The sequence below is a fragment of the Paramormyrops kingsleyae genome, chromosome 24 (genome assembly GCF_048594095.1).
Source record: "Paramormyrops kingsleyae isolate MSU_618 chromosome 24, PKINGS_0.4, whole genome shotgun sequence".
Classification (NCBI taxonomy): Eukaryota; Metazoa; Chordata; class Actinopteri; order Osteoglossiformes; family Mormyridae; genus Paramormyrops; species Paramormyrops kingsleyae.
The window spans coordinates 10,340,877-10,363,983 of NC_132820.1; the positions used below are offsets into that span (position 1 = coordinate 10,340,877).

The 23,107-nt window shown below is 45.5% G+C and overlaps 2 protein-coding genes and 4 non-coding genes across 7 annotated transcripts; all 6 read left to right on the forward strand.

Annotated features, from left to right (window-relative positions):
- The first annotated feature begins 1,587 nt into the window (after positions 1-1,587).
- Positions 1,588-13,527, forward strand: tmlhe (trimethyllysine hydroxylase, epsilon). Of its 2 annotated transcripts, none has more exons than XM_023845028.2 (8): positions 1,588-1,829; positions 2,393-2,529; positions 2,749-2,925; positions 3,194-3,473; positions 7,738-7,857; positions 9,966-10,202; positions 11,448-11,586; positions 12,544-13,527. In XM_023845028.2, exons 2-8 carry the CDS (start codon positions 2,514-2,516, stop codon positions 12,673-12,675), a joined length of 1,101 nt encoding a protein of 366 aa, XP_023700796.1. In that variant the 5' UTR covers positions 1,588-1,829; positions 2,393-2,513; the 3' UTR covers positions 12,676-13,527. The 2 variants fall into 2 exon arrangements, with proteins under 2 accessions (XP_023700796.1, XP_023700795.1); XM_023845027.2 differs by having other exon boundaries at positions 1,589-1,829; positions 2,393-2,605.
- A 1,402-nt stretch (positions 13,528-14,929) lies between these two features.
- On the forward strand, positions 14,930-23,095 carry dkc1 (dyskeratosis congenita 1, dyskerin). The gene is made up of 15 exons (XM_023844932.2): positions 14,930-15,020; positions 15,850-15,905; positions 16,253-16,339; positions 16,702-16,793; positions 17,049-17,233; positions 17,342-17,406; positions 17,899-18,025; positions 18,772-18,902; positions 19,179-19,322; positions 20,068-20,188; positions 20,494-20,612; positions 20,727-20,830; positions 20,937-20,991; positions 21,426-21,590; positions 21,863-23,095. Exons 1-15 carry the CDS (start codon positions 15,005-15,007, stop codon positions 21,929-21,931), a joined length of 1,536 nt encoding a protein of 511 aa, XP_023700700.1. The 5' UTR covers positions 14,930-15,004; the 3' UTR covers positions 21,932-23,095.
- Positions 16,407-16,607, forward strand: LOC111860937 (small nucleolar RNA SNORD17). Its single transcript, XR_002842132.1, has one exon. It is a non-coding gene; the product is annotated as a small nucleolar RNA SNORD17 (small nucleolar RNA).
- On the forward strand, positions 16,881-16,958 carry LOC111860939 (small nucleolar RNA SNORD83). The gene has a single exon (XR_002842134.1). It is a non-coding gene; the product is annotated as a small nucleolar RNA SNORD83 (small nucleolar RNA).
- On the forward strand, positions 18,942-19,077 carry LOC111860941 (small nucleolar RNA SNORA36 family). Its single transcript, XR_002842136.1, has one exon. It is a non-coding gene; the product is annotated as a small nucleolar RNA SNORA36 family (small nucleolar RNA).
- On the forward strand, positions 20,281-20,359 carry LOC111860938 (small nucleolar RNA SNORD83). Its single transcript, XR_002842133.1, has one exon. It is a non-coding gene; the product is annotated as a small nucleolar RNA SNORD83 (small nucleolar RNA).
- Positions 23,096-23,107: the final 12 nt, after the last annotated feature.

The window sequence follows — 23,107 nt, forward strand, 5'->3', positions numbered from 1 at the left end:
TCTTCTAAGTCTTTGTTTATTCAGATAATAATGGTATTTTTGTGGTATTGCTGTAGTTCCGCTGTTGAAATGTATGTACTACAAACAAACCTATTACAGAACCCTATAAATTATGTATTCAATGTTTGCTACAATTCTGATTTTAGTGCTAACTCTAAAGCTTGCTTGCAAACATCTAAAAAATATAACCAATAGTAATCGAAATATACCAGTTTAAACACTGAAACTAAAAAGTAAGCAACTGCCCACCTTTAGAGAAAGATTAACTGTGATAGTCATTTAAGAAATTGGTCCAGATTTATAGTCAGAACTTTTTATGATAAGCCTTCACCTAAACAAACTAGAACCAGGTTGATTACATGACCATGATGTTTTTTTTACACATTAAGGGTCAGTTCTTCAGACATGCTTGATGCATTCAGAAGGCTGTTTTCTCTTTGGGAATCAATGAAATACCATATGAAATAGATGTTCTATTTGAAATTAATAACACATGAAAAGAATCCCTAATCCCTAACCCAAACAATGAATTTCTCTCGAAGAATAACATATAATCCCTTAAAACAATGATCCTGGATCTCAGGTGTATGAAGTAATTGTCTGTACTAGTTTCTTACTTTTTTGTTGTAAGATTTTTGTCAGCCTCCGGATTCACACCTTTCCCTGCAAGACTTGCTCCTAGGAACACATGTGGACTGATAGCTGCAGAGACGTCATGCAAAGGACTGCTTTTTCAGCAGCAAAAGAAGCAAAATGCAGCGTACTGAAATGAAAATGTTAATATTACGTCTTGGAACATTTTAAGTACCTACCAGAACAATTGGGAAGCACATAGTTTGTGCTCCTACTTTATTTTCTTTAAACATATTGGTTTAGTTTTATCTTTTTCTTTTAGTAAAATATTGAGCCATACAGATGGATAACTCTGTCAGGTACTGTAGGTGGTTATATCATAATGACTTTATGGCAGACCAATGGTCAGTTTTGCTGGTAGGTCGGTCTGGGTGTGTCTGAATTCAGTTGCGTCTGTTTTGGTCCAAAGTGACGTACAAGAGAGACAGGAGGATTAACCTGTCCCCGGAACAATTAGAATTAAAGGCTTCACTCAACGGCCCAACAGTGAGATCACGCTCCGGCCATGGAATTTGAACTGGCCGCCTTCCGAACATGGTTACGGTGTTCTCGTTTTGAAATTTCGAATTTCGAATTTGGCCTTTACACAATGGTAAAACAACAGCATATACTTGCCGGAGTTGCTAAATTAATTGGAATGCAGCATCCTCTCTTTCTAGTCTAACTGGATTCGTTAAGCTTTGGTCCTTTTGTCCTATGTCTTGAGCGTTTGTAATAGAATAATCATTTATAAATCAATACAGTTTACGGTGTGCAGTTTGTCTAAATAAGACGAAAATGATCTATTTACATACATAATCAGTAGCGACTCAATTTGCCGCTTCACGCATTTTACAGTGACGAACAGGCACGTCCTCTTGGTTTAACTGATAGTTAGTTAACTTTCCCGCATCATTATTTTACCCTAACTCACGTGCGACTCCCTATGATCAAATTGCAGTATTGCAGTATCGGCTCACAGAGCGGGATTATAAAGACTGGCAGCTGCTCATGCAACGATTCAGCTGCGCAGCGCCTGCGTGTCAGCGTTTCTGCTGCAATGAAAAGGCAATGGCGGGGACGGGCTACTTTAATTATTAACCTGCGTGAAATTAACACTGTAGTGGAAACATATTTCCAAATTAGGCTGAACTAAGTCCATACCTGGGTACCAAGACAGCGAAACGATTGAAGCGCGCCTTCTCGCTCCCGTCTCCGTAAGTAGGCTCCTGAGTTTTTCAAATGCATATTTTCTCGTGTATATGCAACTGGTTTGCTCATGTTATTTTATACCATTATTGGTATTATTTCAACGTTTTACCAGAAGATATTATCTGCCAGAAGAAGAAAAGTACACTAAGCTGTGTGGAACTACGTTACTTTATACAAAATTTCTGCTCATTCTGCTTACCCGATTGGACGACTTTCTCTTAAAAACAACAATGCGTCCATCATTAAAGATTTATAGGAAGTTGAGACAAACGATGACAGCGATACCACGCTTTAGGTTTCTTAGTTCAGTTTCTGTGCTAAAATTATAAATAGGAAATGAGAAATGTCATTTACGAGCTGACTTTTATTAAATACATTTCCAGTACTGTGATCATGGTGAATTTGATAAATGTTACCGTGGCGCACTGTCGAACCGTAAGTAACTTCTGTGTGAGTAACGGTGCAGGCGAACTGCAGTAAAGCTAGTGATGCTTAATGCCTATGATCAGCAGCCGTACATCACTGTATTTTGCTGTGTTTTTCCCCCCGCGCCCTCTGCTTTCCCCAGGCGATTCCTGCTCCCCGCTGCACATGATGGCTTTCGCTCGGGGTCTCGTCAGTCTGCGCGGCTCTTTGCTGCTCCGGCGTGACGCTGCTCGCGCCTCAGCTCGTGCACCTTTGCGCCTTCGATGCGTGCAAATCCAGGTGATCAGCACGCGCTGGCAGCACACTGCGCCCGCCTCCGTAAAATGTAACTGGAATCTCCGAGAGGATTTCTTTGGTACGCGATTTCTACGTGAAGTACTCCTTACACGTGGCATGCATTCAGTTTTATTTAAATGTTTTTTTTGAATGTCTTATGACCAACGTATCACAGGTGACGCTGACACATGATTTTGAGATAGTGTAAATAATGTTTTGCAGAACTCAGTTATGGGGACTTGGTAATGCACTTTGACTATGTGTGGCTACGGGACCACTGTCGATCTGCTTCCTGCTACAACTCCAAGACCAACCAGCGAAGCTTGGACACAGCCAATGTGGAGCTCGCCATACGACCCACGAAGACAAGGGTGGACGAAGAGACGCTGTTCCTCACGTGTGAGTTCCGGAAATTCTCTTTCTGTCATCCACAGTGGCAGGATTCAGCACAGCCCTGAATGCCAAGTAACTTATACTATAGAATTACTGTGCCACCGTGAAGTTTTAAGTACGAGAAGATTTGAGACGGATTAATAAAACGCGAATAACCAGTTTTTATGCTCTTATGAACATGAATGGGTGTGTTTGTTAAGGGGATGGACTTTGTGTAGAGCAGTCTACCCTATAGCCGATGACTGACTGCATGAGCATGTTCTGTGCTTGTCAGGGCCCGACGGGCATGTAACGCGGTACAATCTAGCCTGGCTGGCGCAGAACAGCTACGAGGGCCAGAAGCAGAGCTCGGTGCAGCCACGCATCCTGTGGAACTCCGACATCTACACCAAGGCGGCCATTCCAGCTGCTCATTGGGAGAAGTTCATGGTCTGCGACGAGGAGCTCAAGAAGTTCCTCAGCAACTTCTTGCTCTACGGCATTGCCTTCGTGGAGGGCGTCCCAGCGACCTTGGAAGCCACAGAAGAGGTCTCCGACAGAGTCAGTCTCATCAGGTGGGGACACTGCTCTACCTATATACTTCTTCGGGTCTTAGCTATGAGTATTAAACTCATTCTAACCGTGATAAAGTAATCAACCGTGAAGTTTATGGTGTAAAAGATTAGCCGTTAATTCTGACAGCTGTTTACCTCCAGTTGACACTTGAAAGACAGCGATGGACACGGAGAACTCGGTCTTCTTGTAAAGGCAGTTCTCAGCCGCTTCCCTTGTCAGCTATTAACAAGATGACAAAAGGAATATGTTTGTTGAAAAGCCCCCTCCTCTGTGCCAGCTAATCTCTCGACGACGTATAAAATTCGATAGTTTAGCATGCTGCTCAGTAGGGCTGGGCGATTTATAAATGATATTTTGACTTGAAGGTTGGGTTTTGTTTGGGTTTCTTCAGTTATCTGTGCCAAAACAATACTTTTAAAAATGATGCCGACGCAAAAATGGTGCCTGAACCGGTACTTTCGAGGGAAAAAGCACAAAACAAAGGCTGACAACAGTAAATAATGGCTTTTTTATTTCCAAGGCTTAAAATTGAACAACTGGCCTATATTAAGTTTACTCCTTAAATATATAAATGTAAATTAAAGAACACTTAAATTAACATAATAAATAAAATCTAAGCAAACTACAGTAATTTAACACCTTAACCCTTGTGTACATGGGAGTTTCAGGAAACATTATGACATAATTTGAGTCTTTAGGACGTATTACACACACACACACACACATCAAGCCACAAATAACTGTAACTGTGCAAACCTTTGCTGAATGCATCTTCCCTGAACACTAAGAACAGTTTCTAAATAAACTGAACTTTTCATATGTTTAAAATAATTTTAACATTATAAAAATCTAAAACTTTATATCCATTTTAAATAATTTTCCTAACGTACAAATAATAATATTGTATATTTTGTATATGTTTCATTATAGATCACAGGCGAAACATGCTGTACTGTTTTAGTTTGGTATGTACAGCAAAGCACCCACCTTTCGAAATATTCCTCCGTAATGATGCAGGTATAATAATCCATTATCGTTTATCCAAAAACAAGCTAAATTGGGCATGCTTTGCAAAATCTGCCACTAGCTAATGCTCCATTCACACTTGGCAGTTTAGGGACAAAGCGTGAAAGTGGGTTGGTAAGGGTGAAAGTCAGGTCAATAAGGACAAAGTTCTAATGTTTTACGTGCTTACGAATAGTTTAAGTATAACTTCAGATGAAATAATGGGGGAAACGCAAGTTTTTGTTCACGCGGTTTGCTAACTCAAGACTTAAAAAGCGCAACTTCGCCGTTTTCGGGTCACTAGCCAAAGTAGCCATGCTTTACTTTTTTGACAAATAAATGATCATAAAGCATTATGCTATTTTAAGCTATTTTGCTATAAATTTGGTAGTTAATTGTTGCGGATGAAACATATCTTGTATTGAAATCCTTTTGCGCAAAATACCGCCACATTTTAGATTTAAGCCGTGTTTAAGGTAACCGACTGGCTAACGGAAAGCGTCTGGTTACGTCAGAGAAAGTGTAATATTAGTGATGGCACGTGAGGGGCGGGGACAGTGCAAGCAGCAGAGGGCAAACATTTAAATTGACAGTACAGGCATTCAAGTGACACTAAAATCAGACACTGAAATATGCATTGCAGTATGGTCCAGTATGTACCAGTTGTATTGGAACTGGCACCATACTGACACTGGGTTTTGGTATTCAACCCTAGGTCACGATAAGAAAAGAGCAACTTCAAAAAAAACTATAAGGTATTACTTGATAGCACACATCAGCCTATCATATCCCAGAAACAAACACAATTCAATTCCAACCAATGAAATGGGATTCTTTCATGAATGGACAACTTCTGCCCAACAAGTGCAATGTAAGGTTGACTACAGTAGCGGAGCTGGCCACATGCTACTATTTTGGTGATACCGTGGAGGAGATGAGGTTCCCCTCAGAGGAAACTTGGAAGACGGCAAAGAAAGGACCAGTTCAGCAGCTGCAGCATCTCTTTAGTAAAGAGATATTGTAGATAAAGTAATATAATGTCCGTGATGTGGCGGTACTATGGTAATTTGAAGTAGGCCATGACATATGGGTTTTGGCATCTTCAGTTCGCCTTAGCGTTTTTTGGACTGTACGGGGAAACCAGAAAAGGAAACTCCATGATGACATAAGCAGAACATGGAAAACTCCACACACGTAGAGCCAGGAGACGCGAACGCTGGTCCCAGACGTGTGAGGAAATAGTACCAAACACTGCACCACCGTGCCACCCGAAATAGTAAGGAATTATATTTCATTACAGCAATATTTGTTTAACAAAATTAATTTTTCACCACTGGCTCCTCAGCTTATCCTGACCCACTCAGGACAATGTATTTCATCATCATCCTCATCATCATAATTTTTCTGCTCATCTGCTAAGTCTGTCTCTTCAAAACTCTCTATTACTCCCTCAGTAGGTTCAAACTCACCCTCTTCCTTTTCTTCATCTGACAAACATGCATGTGTCTCTCCAATTATTCTGTGCAAAATGTTCTCTGCATCTCTCTCTGTCCAGCAATAAAGTGGTAATTTAAAAGACATCAGAATGATCCTGGTGTCCATTACAGAGGACATTAATAAATGGGTTAGTAATTCAACAAAAAAATAAACTTGCTTAAACACCTCGCTAAACAATAACTGACAGGTTTATCAACAATGATATATACAAATATTGTAGTGAAAAAGACAACTACATTTTTTTGCTTTCTCTTTCAAAAAAATGTGTTTGTTGACATGACAGCCATTCTGTCAGGAAAAAAGGAGTGAGTGTTTACATCCCTGCCCCCACATATGTGGTGTTATTGGAAAGTCCAGGGTGTCCGTTTTACTGTACAGCAGGAATAACAAGGTTTGCTCAGATCAGTGGAGAGACCAATGCATAAACAACATGTCCACTACAGTGGACATAAATGAATGGGTCGGGTCTCAGGAGGCTATAAGGTGACACGCTGGGGGTATCCATCAGGCAGTGCGACACGCTGGGGGTATCCATCAGGCAGCGCGACACGCTGGGGGTATCCATCGGGCAGCGCGACACGCTGGGGGTATCCTTCGGGCAGCGCGACACGCTGGGGGTATCCTTCGGGCAGCGCGACACGCTGGGGGTATCCATCGGGCAGCGCGACACGCTGGGGGTATCCTTCGGGCAGCGCGACACGCTGGGGGTATCCATCGGGCAGCGCGACACGCTGGGGGTATCCATCGGGCAGCGCGACACGCTGGGGGTACCCTTCGGGCAGCGCGACACGCTGGGGGTATCCATCGGGCAGCGCGACACGCTGGGGGTATCCTTCGGGCAGCGCGACACGCTGGGGGTATCCATCGGGCAGCGCGACACGCTGGGGGTATCCATCGGGCAGTGCGACATGCTGGACTGCTGCCAGTTGTGTACATGATGCAAATAGCTGTAATTGATTAGCGTTTAGTGTGCTGCATTGTGTTGTGCAATAGTGTCATTATAGTGTTTAAATGTTTCGTATTGTAAATAGCGGTGTGTGTGTGTGTGAGCACGCACTGTTTGTGGTGTGAGTCGTCGGGGTGATGGTGTGTGTTTACATAATATGTATGTTTCAATTAGCAGTCCATTCAGTTTGTTGTTTTATGTCAAGTTCTGAGTCTGTTTAGGGGATATTGTGGTATTGAACTATATCAACTGAGATAGATAGACAGATGCATGCATGCATACATACATACATACATAGATACATAAAATATCGCAATAAAATATTTTATCATATTGCCCAGCCCTACTGCTCAGTGACATTGTTCATAGGGTCCATAGACTGTAGTTAATGTAGTGTAATAGTTCACAGGGCAAATTTAAAATTTACTGACGGGCCACTGCCTTTATTTCTCTCCAGTTCTGTATCAGGCTTGACTTTTCACAACACTGGCATGCATTTCCTTGCCAATGAAATTAAAGTTTTCGTACCAAAGGTTACAGCTTTTGGAGGTCTGGTATTATGTGCTTAAAATAAGCACATGTTTCAGTTTCCCGCTGCTGCTTTGCCGAACTGCGCGCCAGCTGAACAGAGTCAACTAGGCAGCTTTACTTAATTATAATTCCGGGCTGTAACTGTGCAGTGTCATTTTTAATACACAAACTGTCCGGCACTGAAAATGAGTTCATACTGTAAAGCTGGTAAGACTGTAACCTGTGATGAATGGTTTGGGATTGGGGACGTCCTGTGACTTTAGAGATCTGCCTTGCCTTTCCAGGGAGACCATGTACGGCCGCATCTGGAACTTCACCTCGGACTTTTCCCGCGGAGACACTGCCTACACCAAGCTGGCGCTGGACCGTCACACAGACACATCGTACTTCCAGGAACCGTGCGGGTGCGTGTGCCCTGGGGGGCCCTGTTCCGGCCTCCTGCGACGCTGCCTGCGTGGGATAAGTGATGCTCGCGTAACAGATTCCTGCCTAGCCTGCCGCAAATGCCCGCAACATTAGCATGGTCCTGCGTTCAGATTCTTCTGCTCTTACACTGCAGGTTTTTCCAACCTTTCCAGCTCCTCTTTTATTTTATTTTACCTATTCAGTATCAGAAATACAATCTTTATTTAGCCAGAGGTGCCAACAGCTAAGGGTTGTGTTAGATAGGTCATTCATAGGTTCTAGATCAAAAAAATCCCCGATGACGTGAACGGGTGGGAATGATCCGCCCTGGGGTGTCGGTTCAGATTCGTTCCTGCTGATCTGAGTGTTGCACCACCTAAATTTCCAACTGTTCTAAGAGCAAAGTTCATCCCAGTGAGGTTTTTTAAATCACTCCTTTGAACAAGTTGTTCCCTAAGTCACACAGCTGCTTTAACGAAAGAACTTTATACACTTTGTTGATATGAAACATTGTTCTGCTCTGGGCATTGTTTATCTGAATTGAATGATAATTTGAAGACACACACGGACCTTGAAAGATTCTACTGGGCTGGTTTCCTCTCTCCATCATTTATGTATATGGCAGACACTTTTATCCAAAGCGACATACAATTGAGACATCAGGGTCAGATTGTTTCTAGAGCAAGTGAGAGTTGTGGGTCTTGATCAAAGACCCAACGGTGAAATCAGTCCGCCGACCCTGAGTCCTTCCTCTTCCTCTGGGAATATCACTCTCTCTGGGATCCCTGGCAACCTTCTGATCACAGACACAGCATCCTAACTTGGAGAGCCATACACCGCACGCACAACAGTATTCCACCCAAAAGTAAACCGTGCTAGTGCGTAGCATTTCGCGCACGCAGCTAACCTATCTCTGTGTTTTTGTACTGCAGTGACACGCTCCATTGCTCTTTGTCACTTACGCATAAACTCTTGTGTTTATGAGGTTACATAAGTCATGGAACAGTGACCTATTGCTTACTCACGTAGAATATAAAGTCAGCCTGAAAGAGTGAAGAACAGGATTCACTGAAGTTGGTGCAGCATGGCCGAAGATTGAAGTGAAACCAAGTTTGTGTTTCCCTTTCTCAATAAACGCCCCCTCGGCTCCATTTCACATTGAAATATCATATTTAGAATCATTTCTATATGGCTAACTCTATTTAAATAGCTGACTCGTTCCATGTCACGTGCATTCTAACATAACTAATTTAACTAACATTTTTGAGAATGCAGACTTTCATTACCATTTATGTTTTGTTAAATGTAGATAGTATAGTAAACATCACTGTGTGCAAAACTGACTACTTTTTTATCTAAAGCAACACATTTTTGAGAAAATGGCGGTCAGACAGTCCCTGGAGCAGTTGGGGGTTATGGACCTGCTCTGGGGCCCAATGGTGGAATCACTCTGCTGACCACAGCATTTGAACTGTAGACCTTGCAGATCACAGGCATGGGATCCTAACTAGATGAGCCACTCATTTTTGTGATCCTAACTAGATCAGCCACCATCATTCAGTGATGACCAAAAGGATGCCTCATGAACCATTTGCTGTATTTTCTGACCCCACTAGATGGCGCTCTTGGCTTGCATTGCAGCATGCTTTGAGCCCTTTTTTAGACAGACAGCACCATCTACTGGGGTGAAAAAAATACAGCAAATGGTTCATGAAGCATTGTTTTGGCCATCACTAACACACTCAAAGTATATCAAGCTATTGCTTATAGCATACCATGTGAAGTGAAATATTAGCTTTAATGTACTGTTGGGTGTAGGTTTACCCCTGATACTTAATAACCTGCAGAATGGTAAATTGCCCATTGTGTGTGTGAGAGTGTGACCTGTAATGCACTAGCATCCTGTTCAGTGCGTGCCGTCCCACATACCCTCTGCTTCCTAGCATTGGATCTAGGTCTGCTGTGACCTTTTACGGGAAAAGTGATTATGGATAAGCATAGCTACTGATCTCAAGTCGTTAACCGTTGTGTCCATGGAAACGGGCTGTGGAACAGTCTTCAAGGTGTTGGGTCCCGTGTAGCTGGTGACCACATCTTTGTCACCCAGCATCCAGGTGTTCCACTGCCTGCGACACGAGGGGACGGGGGGGCGGACGCTCCTGGTGGATGGTTTCCACGCCGCCGACAAGGTGCTCCAGAAATCTCCCAGTTGCTTTGAGCTGCTGGCACGCGTCCCCATCAAGCACGAGTACATCGAGAACGTGGAAGGGCACCGCAACCACATGATAGGGATCGGACCAGTGCTCAACGTGTACCCCTGGAACAACGAGGTCTATATGATCCGGTACGGGACTACAGCCACCTTCATTCCTGCATGGTTCCACAGTGGTTTCTGTGTATGCTCTCCAGGTGAAGTTTACTTCTCTATAAGGGTAGTTTGTGTTAGAATTTGACACCAGGGATTCTCAAACTTTTTGATCAAAGGTCTGTGTCAGATTTTTGTTTAATATTAATAATATATACTTTTCTTATTGATCCCTGTGGGGAAATTGTCTTCACACCTCCCTCGGCTTGTGCTTTGTAGAGTAAGCTGTCCAGGCAGCTAGCTGTTGGGGGGGCCCAGGGAGCTGGGGGTTAAGGGTCTTGCTCAAGAAGCCACAGACATGCTGAGGCTGGGTTTGAACTGGTGACCTTCTGATTACAGGCACACAGGCTTAGCCCACCGAGCCACACGCTGCCCTCGAAGTCAGAGGTCTGGAAAAATTTCAGCGACGAACAGCATTTCGTGAACTCTAGTGAATTAAAAATAACCTTCAATACAGACACCAATATTCGCTGATCATTTCAACTCTCTGTCATGGGGTGGTGGGGATTATGACAAGTTATGGTACAGTGGTTAGCACTGTTGCCTCACACCTCTTGGACCAGGGTTTGCGTCTCTGCTGTGGTTCCATGTGTGTGGCGTTTGCATGTTCTCCACGTGTCATCATGGGGTTTCCTCTGGGTGCTTTGGTTCCCCCCACAGTCCAAAAACATGCCGAGGTTAATTGGAGGTACCAAATTGCCCAGAGGTGTGAATGTGCTCATACACTCACAACCCTGAATAGGACAAGTAGTTACAGAAAATGGATGGATGATCCAGTATGTTGCCTTTAGATGATTGTAATACCTAGAACAGTGTTTTGCCCAATTTGAGTACATTATGTACACTGTGTATTCATGTTGGATTCTCTAAAGATATGACACACAAAATAGCTTTCAGTTTATCCCTAGAAATAAAAACCTACTGAAACTAAACTATATATAGTGAACTGAAAGTAAAATATATAAAAACTAAATAGAAGTACTAAATAAACCTAATAATGGCACTCTGATAACTAACGACCAACAACTGGATCTCAAATGAAAATAATATTTAAAAAAAATTATAAATCAAAGCTTTAATAACAGAACTCAGTCTTAGTTGCTTATCTTCAAGGTTGTAGGAATCAATTTGCCTGCCTCAGGTGATGGAGCGTTCCAGTGTCTCCTGTTCCAAGATGTTTGTGTGGCGCTGTTGCTGGGTTCATGGTTCGCATGCGTTGTGCAGGTACAACAACTATGACCGCGCCGTGATCAACACTGTGCCCCATGACGTGGTCCAGCACTGGTATGTGGCCCATCGGGAGCTCACCAAGGAGCTGCGGACACCGGAAAACGAGCTGTGGGTGAAGCTGAAGCCGGGGAAGGTACACGCCCGGTCCCCACCAGATCTGCTGTAGTTTGCCCAGACTTGTACAGTCTCTCTCTCCATTAAAGGCACAGAATCAGTGTTTATAAGGTCACTTTGAACCGCACCTAAAAATACTTCTTAGAGATGTCATTTGTTAGGACTTTGTTGATTAAATTTTGGTATATCGGGTAAGTCTTATCTCATTATGGCATCCAGATTTAGTATAGTGGCTGTACTTAAAGTATGCCTACCCATAGAAAGGTTTAATTTTACTATTCTCTACATTTTAGAATTATTGTAAAGACATCAAAACTATAAAATAACATATATGGATTTATACACTGACCAAAAAAGTATTGCACAAAAAAATGAATTTGTTGGGAGGGCAGCCTTGTGGGTTCGGACTCATAAGGTTGTTGGTTCAAATCCCTGGGTCAGCAGCGTGACTTTATCATTGGGCCCTTGAGCAAGGCCCTTAACCCCAATTGCTCCAGGGACTGGCTGACCCTGTGATCTCCTCTATGCCAGTTTAATGAGGTGGCCTGCTGGGATGCTTTCTAGCTGTCCTGAAGGAGGCCCCACATATATAATGAGCACTCATTGGCCGCTTTTCCTTTGGCCAAACTCCTCCAAAATCATCTCTACTGTGTTTAGGTCAGGTGACCAGGTCATGTGATGCGACACTGTCGCTCTCCTTTGTAGGCAGCTTGGCGTGTGCAAACTTTGGTACTGTAAGTCTGTGCTTTAGAATAAATCTATTAATCTAGACCAGCTAAAAACATCGATCTAGGATTTTTATTTGTTGATCCAAGTGGATAACAGAAGAACAACGAAATTTAGTAGCAACTGTGGATTTTTCTGCATAGTTAATCCCAGTATCTGTGCTGACTGACGCCATGTTCTGTGAGGCCGTGATGCCCAGCACAGTAGTGATGTCACCACCCATGCTTGAGTGTGCTTCCTGTGCTCACAGGTCCTCTTCATCGATAACTGGCGGGTCCTACACGGCCGTGAGTCCTTCACGGGCCTGCGCCAGCTGTGCGGCTGCTACCTGACCCGGGACGACGTGCTCAACACGGCCCGCTCCCTGGGGCTGAAGGCCTGACAGGCTAGGCGAAGCCACTCGGTGGCACCGAAGCACTCCCCAGCACAACTGGACGTCTCACTGGGATCCTGGCAGCTATCAGATCCTCCTGAGGAATTCTGGGATACCGGAGTATTGTTTCTAGTATGGCTGTAGTCCATTACATTTTTAAACTGTCTTAATCAAAGAGGTGTAGTAATGGAAGATTGCCTCTGTTTGGCTCTTAATGAGGATCCATGTAGCAATTATACTATCACGAAGGACTTTTTAAAGGACTGTGGGATAGATTTGTTTTTATCTTATTGTGCCTTATCATTTGTAATGTTATAATGAGATGTCGCACTTAGCGTTTCAAAAATTTACTCGAATGAGATTCATCTCCGAGACATGCTGCTTTCTGCTGCCTTGTCATTATAGAAAGCTTTTTGCTTGTTGTCCCTGATGAATTTATGGAGGACAAGAAAGCTTTATTTTACAGTATAATCATCTCAGAAGTCCTATATGTAGTGTTCTTGCTTTGAACATTGAATACAAAACCAAAATGCATTTGAGGTGGTAACACGTTGACTTTATTTCTGTGTACCCAAAACAGAAATTTACTCCAGTGATCATTAGATAAAGGGGATTTTCTATGTCCAAGAAATGCTCTTTTCATTACACGCAGCTATGAGTAAGCCTGCGTATTGTGTTATATAACAGAACCTGAATGTGGTGTTCTTAAAATGTGTTAAATCACTAAGCAGAATTTTCCCCTTTGCCTTAAAATTCAAAATGAAATTGTGGGATCATTTTCTTAGGTTCACAATGTTAATTGTTTACATTTCTTTAATTATATGTGTAATCAGTAAAGCATGATGTTAAGTTTTCATATTACAGCCTTGTGTCATTAATGAACATCCATCCAACTTCTGAAACCACTTGTCCTATTCGGGCTTGTGGGGGTGTCCTAGAGCCTATTGGTGCAGGGCAGAGAAGAACCCAGCATGCACCAGCCCATCATTGGGCACCCTCACACCCAAGGGAAATGTGGTAACTTTAATTAGCCTCAGCATGGTTTTGTACTGGGAGACCAGAGGAAACCCAAGAACAACACGGGGAAAACATGCAAACTTCACACATGGAATCCTGCTGGAGATCTGAACCCAGGTCCTGGTGCTAATCACTGCACCACCATCCCCATTAATGATCTGTTTGTTCTATTTAAACTTTCTCAAGATAACTGTGGTCATTTTACAGAGTCCTTTATTTCATCCCACACCCACTGCCATAAAGCTGTCTGAAAAAGACTGTCATGCCTAATGTATCTATTAGTGAAACGTTATTCTGTTATATTCTCTAACTTCATTTCATGAGGAAGGCTTCATTAACAAAATTTTACAGCTTTAGCAGAGGATGGTTTCGATCCATCGACCTCTGGGTTATGGGCCCAGCACGCTTCCGCTGCGCCACTCTGCTTGCCACGATGACTGATTTCCCCTATACTCAGACAAATAGTGACATAGTTAAACCTAAATTTATGTCTTGGAAAAAAATAAGTTGGGTTTTTTACTAGTTATGCTGATAAGCAAGGCAGTATTGGTTTGTTAATAAATTTTTTCTTCACAGATGTATCTTTAAGTATCACACAAGAAATTTTTTTACGAATAATTCGTTTTTCAGTCACACAATGGTATTTTCACTTATTAGATATCAGAATTCCTAACGATTCACGGGCTATATATAATTACTTCTGTCATTAATCGTTTTAGAGAGATATTGGTTGTTTTAACCCCAAAATACTATACAAATTGTGATATTATACCAGAAATAAAAATATATTAATAATGCTGTCTGGGGGAGTACGTGACGTAACACAAGAATTTTTTCAGTAAATGTAATCATACGTATCATTTTAACAAAAGCGTGTATTAATGCCCTCTACTGTACACACGTTTTCAGTAATGGTCTCTGTAAATATTTTAATGTTATTATTTTTAATGCCAAAGCACAATATATTGCCAGGCACATATTAGCCATTCCCAATGAGAATGCCAACCCCCCCCCCCAATTAAAAATGTCAAGGTTGATACCTGAATGTTATGCAATTAGTCCACTTTTTCAAATTTGAAAATCCAATTTAGCTTTAGTGTGTTGCGAAAACTGAAAGGAGCAAAATGTTATATGAGAAATACCAAGTCACCTTAAAATTATGCGAATACAAAGGGATTTAGATTATAGCACTAGCCCACCGAGTACCTCGTGGCGACGCAAAACACAGGTATCGCGACATTTTCAGAATTTCAGCTTTAAAAAAAACTGCACATGCGCACATCGGAACACGTGTGCTCTAGGAGGTAGTCGTGTAGTGAAGATGGCGGACGGAGAGAGTAAGTCTGTAATTCTAATGATCTTTTGTGAATCTCTTTAGTCTAGTTCTTCCATAGTAGATAATTGTGTAGTTGATCAATAGACTAAATGCATATGCACCTCCTTTTTCGAAAAATTAATTGGAAATATTTAATCTACTGCATGCGTAGTGAGGCTGTGCTGCGTCTGGAAATGACCGGCGTCCAAAATGTTTGAAAAGTATGTTTAAATGCTTATGATGAGGCTTTTTAGATACATTTTCTCCCTACTCGCAGTTGTGTTCGTGGAAGTCTTAGATGGATTTTGGCATTTCAGTTTACTTGTATCGGAACCGAATCAGTAATTCTCATTGCATGCAGTGAGATATGCGACAGTAGTTATATTTTATCGCTGCCAGAATACTTAAACTGTTGAGAATAACGTTCTTTGTTCAAACGTGTTCTGCATTACACGAATATATTTATCGGGTGAATTAACTGGCTTCAGCAGTGCTAAGTCTTAGTTTCTGCACAGTTAATTTGGGGGGGGGGCGGTTATACATATGGTGGAATTTGACATTTTTAATGAAAGTGCTCTTGGCCTGAAACTTAATTTATGTACAATAGCGGTATGAATTTTCTATGTGCTGCTACATGCTTTTGAAAAGTCACCACGTGCTATTGGCGCCTACAGCGTGCTTACGTCTGTGCACGTGGCCATCGGCCGCGTGCCTCCACCTTTATGTTCGATTTTAATAAAGCATCGCGGCTCGCGGTAGGAATAACGCTGCAGCGTTGGTTCCTTCTAGAAGATATACATTTTGCACAGCTTTAATGCGAGCTAAATGTATGATATTGCTCCTCTAACAAGTTTCTTCGGCCAAGAAGAAGAAGAAGGAAAAGAGAATATCCGAAGAAGAAGTCGGGGTGAGACACATTTTGATATGCCATTAGTGTTTGGAAATCATAAATTTATCAGCGTGTATTCTGTGTAATAGTTTTACTGCTTTTATTGCAGTGAGGATGATCGTTAGCGTGGCGTGATACTAATCAGTATAGAGTGTGCAGCGCTTCCAGCCCTGAGTTTATTGCATGCACAGTTATCGTGTTTTTGGACATATAAATAATTTTATTTACTTTTAACACTGAGGGGCATGTTAGCCTTTTCGTACTGGGTGTAACAGTTTTTCCAAACATCAAAGTGGAAGTTATTAGGTCGTGTTACAAATACTGGTGATACTTTGGAATCTAATGCTTTGACTTTCTAAATGCAGGTTATTCAGGAGACTGGCGATTTTCTCATTAAACCCGAGTCCAGAGTTGCAAGCCTCGATACATCGCAGTGGCCTTTGCTGCTCAAGGTAAACGGAATTTGCGTTTCCCCGAATGCCTCTGTAAGAGTCCTCTGGCCTTTAGGGGGCACTGTATGTAGGTGATGAACGAGTTTATCCATTCGCCGAGCACCGCTGTCCCTTCCCTCTGTGGCGCTAGTATCTGTTCCAGGCACTAGCTGCCTTGGTTCTGTGCTTTCGCCCCAGTGTTCTACTGGTGCGGATGTCACGGTCCAAGATAAACCAGAGTGGAACTGGGACTTGGCAACAGCCAGGACGATTGTAAACTTCTGATCGCATACAGTCTATGTGTGTGGACTTTAAGGAGTGCTTAAGGATTTTATGGGCCGGTACATGAACCTCTTAACGCTACTGTTTGTCTATCGCTGCAGAACTTCGATAAACTCAATATAAGGACAGCTCACTACACGCCTTTGCCAAATGGCTCGAACCCTTTGAAGAGGAACATCCAGGACTATGTCAGGTGGGTGTCTGTTACCGTCAGAGGGCAGTTCTGTTTGTCCTTGTCAGCCTGGACTATTCCGTTCGCTTTCATTGCAGTTTTGAAAAAGCCACATGATGATGGTGTAGATTACAGTAGCACCCTGTGCAAAGATGACCACCCATCTATCACCCTAGGCTGATGGCTCCCCCCCCCCCCCCCCAGGCGCTGGTCACAAGGCCGCTCTGATCTAACCTTAGCATCTCTTTGAACCTAACCCCCCCCCCCCCCCCGCAGATCGGGTTTCATCAACCTGGACAAACCGGCCAACCCGTCGTCACACGAGGTGGTTGCCTGGATACGGCGCATCCTGCGCGTGGAGAAGACGGGCCACAGCGGCACCCTGGACCCCAAGGTGACGGGATGCCTCATCGTGTGCGTGGACAGGGCCACCCGGCTGGTCAAGTCCCAGCAGAGCGCAGGTATGCCCCCCTCCCCACACACATACACATGTTCACCCAGTCCGACGCGTCCTGAACACGCACAGTAAGAGCGGCCCCTCCTCACTACTCTTCGACTGTCCCTTTCAGGCAAAGAGTATGTGGGAATCGTTCGGCTGCACAATGCTCTAGAGAGCGAGCACCAACTCGCGCGGGTAAGTCGCCCCTGCTAGTATCCATACAGTGAGCATATCCTGCCAGACATAGAAACTCCGCACTAGAGCGACGTCCTCGTGTATTTGGCATGTGAAATGATGAGCATGTTTATCCATTCTCGGAGTCCTGCCAGCCCTCCCCTTCTGCGTGACCCCAAGGGTGACGGCTTCCTTTACCCCCACGCTGCCACTCTAGCGTTCTGCTGGTCTGGCTGGTACGGGGTGGGAAGGGTGGAACCGGAGGGCCTGGTGGTGGCAGGGATGAGCACCAACTCCTGATCACATGCCATAGGGGGCTTTAAACTCGAGTGCTGGCCTTGTTTAGCCCAGGCGCATGCAGCCAGTGCTACGCAGCCAGTGCTACGCAGCCAGTGCTACGCAGCCAGTGCTACGCAGCCAGTGCTACGCAGCCAGTGCTACGCAGCCAGTGCTTGTAAATGCATCAGCACCATTGCGCACTCGTTTCAGGAATTTAGCTTTTCTTTCTTGCAGGCGCTTGAAACCCTGACGGGGGCACTGTTCCAGCGGCCCCCCCTCATTGCTGCGGTTAAGCGGCAGCTCAGGGTACGGACCATCTACGAAAGCAAGCTCATAGAGTACGACCCCGAGAGGAGACTAGGTGAGAGACTGTCACCTGTTCCACTAGCACTCATCACAGCTAGCCTCTCATGCCCAGGCCCTGCTTAAGTGGTAGCTCCTCCAGAATGCTACCCAGCTAAATGCTTTGCCTACAGTATCTTTCATATGGTTATTTCTGGGGAACAGCCATTATTGCAAACTGTGATTTACCCAAAGTCCATTAAGTATAGTCATTTCCTAAAGTCATTAAATGCACACCCAATCCGCATCCATCTGGTAGAGGTGGCTGGGGGGAGGGAGATCTGGGTGTCTCTCTTGAAGATGCTACCCCCGTGACCCGAACCCCGGACAAGCGGATGGTAATAGATGGATGAATTAAATGCACAGAGAATAGAATAGAATAGCAATGCTTTATTCCTCCATCTGATGTCACACTCCATCGAGGCACACATACGGGTGACAGAAAGCTTTGGGTCACGGTGCAGGGTCGACCAGTGTCCAGCACCTCTAGAGCGACTGGGGCTTAAGGGTATGGCTCTGGGGCCCATCGGTGACTCCGGGATTTGAACCAGCAATCTTCTGTTCATGGGCACAGACTGCCCCCAAACATCACCTTTAATCAAACCTCATTTGTTTAATCTAATCCTTGTAATGTCGTCCCATCTTTCCAGCATCTGTCACAGAGCGGCGTAGACACACTGCTCTGACCCTCTGCTCTGAGCCGCATTGAACCTTCTGTTGGCGTGAGCAGTAATGTGATGCGTGTCTGATCCCCTCCGCCCCTAGGCATATTCTGGGTGAGCTGCGAGGCGGGCACCTACATCCGCACGCTGTGCGTCCACCTGGGGCTGCTGCTTGGCGTCGGGGGACAGATGCAGGAGCTGAGGAGGGTGCGCTCCGGAGTGCTGGGGGAGAAGGTGAGTGGCGCCGCCCCACTGGAGACGTTTGCATACTGCGGCCAAAGTGTTGAGTTCAGCTCTGGGCATCTTCCCCAGTCCTGGTAATTAAACTTTGGTAAATGAAAGCAGCCAGGTGTTGAGTGTCATGCGGATCGGTCTTGGTCGCCTGTCCGGTCAACTCTGGCTGACAGATTTAGGGTCTGCCGCTGTCATTGGTCTTTGAGGAGCTTGTCCCCCTCAGGCACCATTGTGACCCTATAGTGTAACACGAATCATTCCCCGTCCCCGATGCAGGACATCCTGGTCACCATGCATGACGTGCTGGACGCTCAGTGGCAGTACGATCACAACAAGGACGAGACGTACCTGAGGAGGGTCATCCTCCCACTGGAGAAACTACTCACCTCCCACAAGCGACTGGTCATGAAGGACAGCGCTGTGAGTGGCCCGGCTGCCTTCTGTACCCAAGCTCTGATTGGTGGTGTACTGGTGGGCGTGGCTATACCACACCTCCTATAGTGTGTCTCCTATGGTTTCTCTGATTGGTGGTGTACTGGTGGGCGGGGCTATACCACACCTCCTATAGTGTCTCCTATGGTTTCTCATCCATGTCGGAAATCAAGGGCGATGAGTCACACTTGCGCCAGCGAGCAGGATTTACACAAGCTTAAACGTTATAACTTGCATGTTTTCACTTTTTTTTTTTTATATCATCGTCTAGTTTTGACATGGATGTGATGCCATACTGTCCTATCTAGTACCTTTGTTGGCATACTGACCTGCTCATTTTGGCCGATAGAGAATATATTTTTGCCTGATATTGCCAATACCCAGCTAACCTCTGAGCTCCACAAATTTATAGTGAAACTGGTGACGGCACTTAAGATCCTGTGAATGTGTGCAGCACGTGAATTAATGTAGGCAGTGACTTGCATGGAGATTCTAAATGCTGGATGAGCCAACAAAATCTAATGGCTGCTGATCCAGGGCACTCATCTCCATCATTTTACTAGTTTTACTGGTGCTGCTTCCTTTGGATATTGATTGAAGTCTAAGTATTGGCTGGCAAAATCAATACGTTGGGCTGGTGCTGATGTCGCCTTGATTTTTACCGGATGTCGGCTGATACAGCTCATTTATGGGATATTCAGAGTGTTTGTGTCGCATGCGACCTGCGTCACAGGTGAACGCCATCTGCTATGGCGCTAAAATCATGCTGCCGGGGGTCCTGCGGTACGAGGACGGCATCGAGGTGAACCAGGAGATCGTCGTGGTCACGACCAAAGGGGAAGCCATTTGCCTGGGTGAGTGGCGGGGCCGTGTCGGGGGGCGGGGCCGTGTCGGGGGGCGGGGCCGTGTCGGGGGGCGGGGCCGTGTCGGGGGGCGGGGCCAGGCAGCCACATGATGACATGATAGCATAGCATTAGCACTCTGTGCAAAGATGACTGCCTATCTATCACCCTTGTCTGATGGCTGTAGCCCCCGAGACGCCGCTCTCTCCTGGGCTTCTGAACGGATTGGCTTTGTACCCCCATGGTTGCTTGGTGACTGGCAGAAGTTGACGTGACTTTAACCCCTTGTTTTTTTTTCCCACCTCCCCCAACTGCAGCAATCGCCCTGATGACGACCGCAGTGATCTCCACATGTGACCATGGCGTGGTGGCCAAAATCAAGAGGGTCATCATGGAGAGAGACACCTACCCCCGCAAATGGGGCCTGGGGCCCAAGGTGGGCTTTGCTGACATCCTCCTTGTCCCTCCCTCCCCCCGGCACTTGTGTCATCCATCTTCGACTGCCGATTTGTGTGTGAGCTCTTCCCTCCCCCTCCCCTGCCCCCCTCAGGCCACCCAGAAGAAGATGATGATCCAGAAGGGTCTCCTGGACAAACACGGGAAGCCGAACGACAGCACGCCCTCGGAATGGAAGCACGGCTACGTGGACTACAGGTACGGCCCCGCCTTCAGCGTCGCCCCTCTGCTTTCGTCCCCGTCCTAAATGCCCCCGTTTATCACATTGATGGGCCGCCTGACCGGCTTTTCTGCACGCTTGCAGCATGCTGAAGTCAGTAGCGGTCGACTCGACCGGACCGGTGGGACCGGCGGCCAAGGTAAGGATGGCGGTGACCTGGACCGGGACACCTAGGGCAGAGGTTTCAGAGCTCAGAAGGATTAGGGGCTGAAATACTGGCATGAAAGATTTTTGGGGGGTTGGGGGGGTGCAGCAGGCAGTTATCCCTTCACCTGCCTGCTCGTGGCTTTGGAGGGAGTCAGCCTGCCAGATCATTGTGGACCCCCTGGTGCGTTTTGGCTTGTCTCCTGTGACACTCCATCCACCAGTATCCACCACACCAGCTCTCTGTTCCGCAGGTTCTCCTGCACTCCACTGCACTGCAGTGTTTTTCTTTTCAGCTCTTATCGGTTGACTGTGTCGACGGTATCTAGCTGCTTGTGGTTATGTGGTTACGTCACGCCGCCTCGGAGCTGCGGCCCGCGGGCATCGCTGTGACAGATTCTGAAACTGGTGCCTCTCGCCCGCCTGCAGCGGAAGCGCGAGGCCAGCGGCAGCGACGGCGGATGTCCGGAGGGCGCCTCGCCCCCCAAGGCCGACGGTGAGGCCAAGAAGGAGAAGAAGAAGAAAAAGAAGGACAAGAAGCTGAAGCTGTCGGAGGCAGCGGACGACGAGCCAGAGCCTGAGCCGGCTCCTGAGGTAGGCGGGGCTTAGAACCTCATCCAATCAGACACTCCCTGGGGTGTTTACTTCAGCAGTCGGTTATCCCACCAGTGCCTTTTCTCGTGGCTCTGGTGGGAGTTAGGCTGCAACATTAACGTGGGCGCCAGCACTTGGGTGTGTGACTCCAGCTCACGCCTGACACTGGTGCCCCCTACAGGCGCTTCCTGGTTGGCACAAGGTGACCTCTAGGGGGCAGTATTGTTCCAGCTAACTTTTTTTTTGTTTTGTTTTGTTTTTGGGATTCGTAGGCTGAAGAGAGTGCGAAGAAGAAAAAGAAGAAGAAGAAACAGAAGGATGAGGCGGCGGAGTCTGAGTGATGACACGGCTTCTGTCTGTGTGAGAGACTGCCAGTGTGTGTGGCGTGTAGAATGTGGGCGGCCCGTAGCAACAGCGACCCCTAGTGGGGATCCTGCTCTGCATACAGCTCATCAGCCCAACATGGAGGAAATCTATCCCCCCCGCAATCCCCAATCCTTCCTGATGGCCGGAATGCATGTCAGTGTTGTTCGATTCAGGGCTGTGTAAAGTTTTAACCTTTTTAAGAGATGGATTATTAAATCTGTCATCTGGCCAGTGGGAGGAGTGGGTTTTTTTTGTACTGTAAATATGGCTTGCTGATATTAATCCAGTGTGAAGGCGAAATTGAGTTGGAATCCTGATCACTTCATTGAGTGACTGACTTTTTTCTTTATAAAATGTTTGTGGTCTTGTTTGGGTCCTCAGGTTGTCTTCAAATTCAAACTGAACTGTACCATTCCTGTACCATATTAAATCTGTATTTACTTAAATCTGTTTGATTGGTCTATAAGCCAGGTTCACAAATCCATTATATATTGTATTGTTACCAGGTAATACAAGTATATATCGCTGCAGCAGGGGGCAGAGTGGGAGGGGCAGTGTCAGGGGTTTATCATGAGGGGGTATCTGATTGGTTACAGACCACCCCACTCGACATTTGGCTCCTGGCTGCAGCGATATGCCACTCTGGTGTGTGGGTCCGATCTCATGATCAGAAGGACGCTGGTTCGCATACCATGGCCGGCAGAGTGATTTCACCACTGAGCCCCTGGTCAAGGTCCTTAACCCCCAATTGCTTGAGGGATCGTCTGACCCTGATCGATTTTTCGATTAGGAAAGAGTCTGCTAAATACTGTAAATGTTCCTGAGAAGCTGGAGAAACGTCCAGCGCTCTGACAATCCCCCATGTGCTGCAGGAAATCTAACCGCCAACTTACATTTCTTGTCGTGGTTTGTCATCACACCAAAGCTGCATGTTTGCTCAGATGAAAGGTTTATTTTTCACAGATCTATTCCCCCCCTTTTTAGTGTTATGTCGTCGAAGTTTTTTTTATGATTTTGTCAATCTCTATTTTGTGATCCTCAAATCACATGTACCTGGGTCATCTTGCTTTCTGTATTGTTACATCAGGAATTGGACTGTTTGACTAAAATGTTTGGAAGCTTAATATTGCAGTCATAAAGGGGAAATCTGG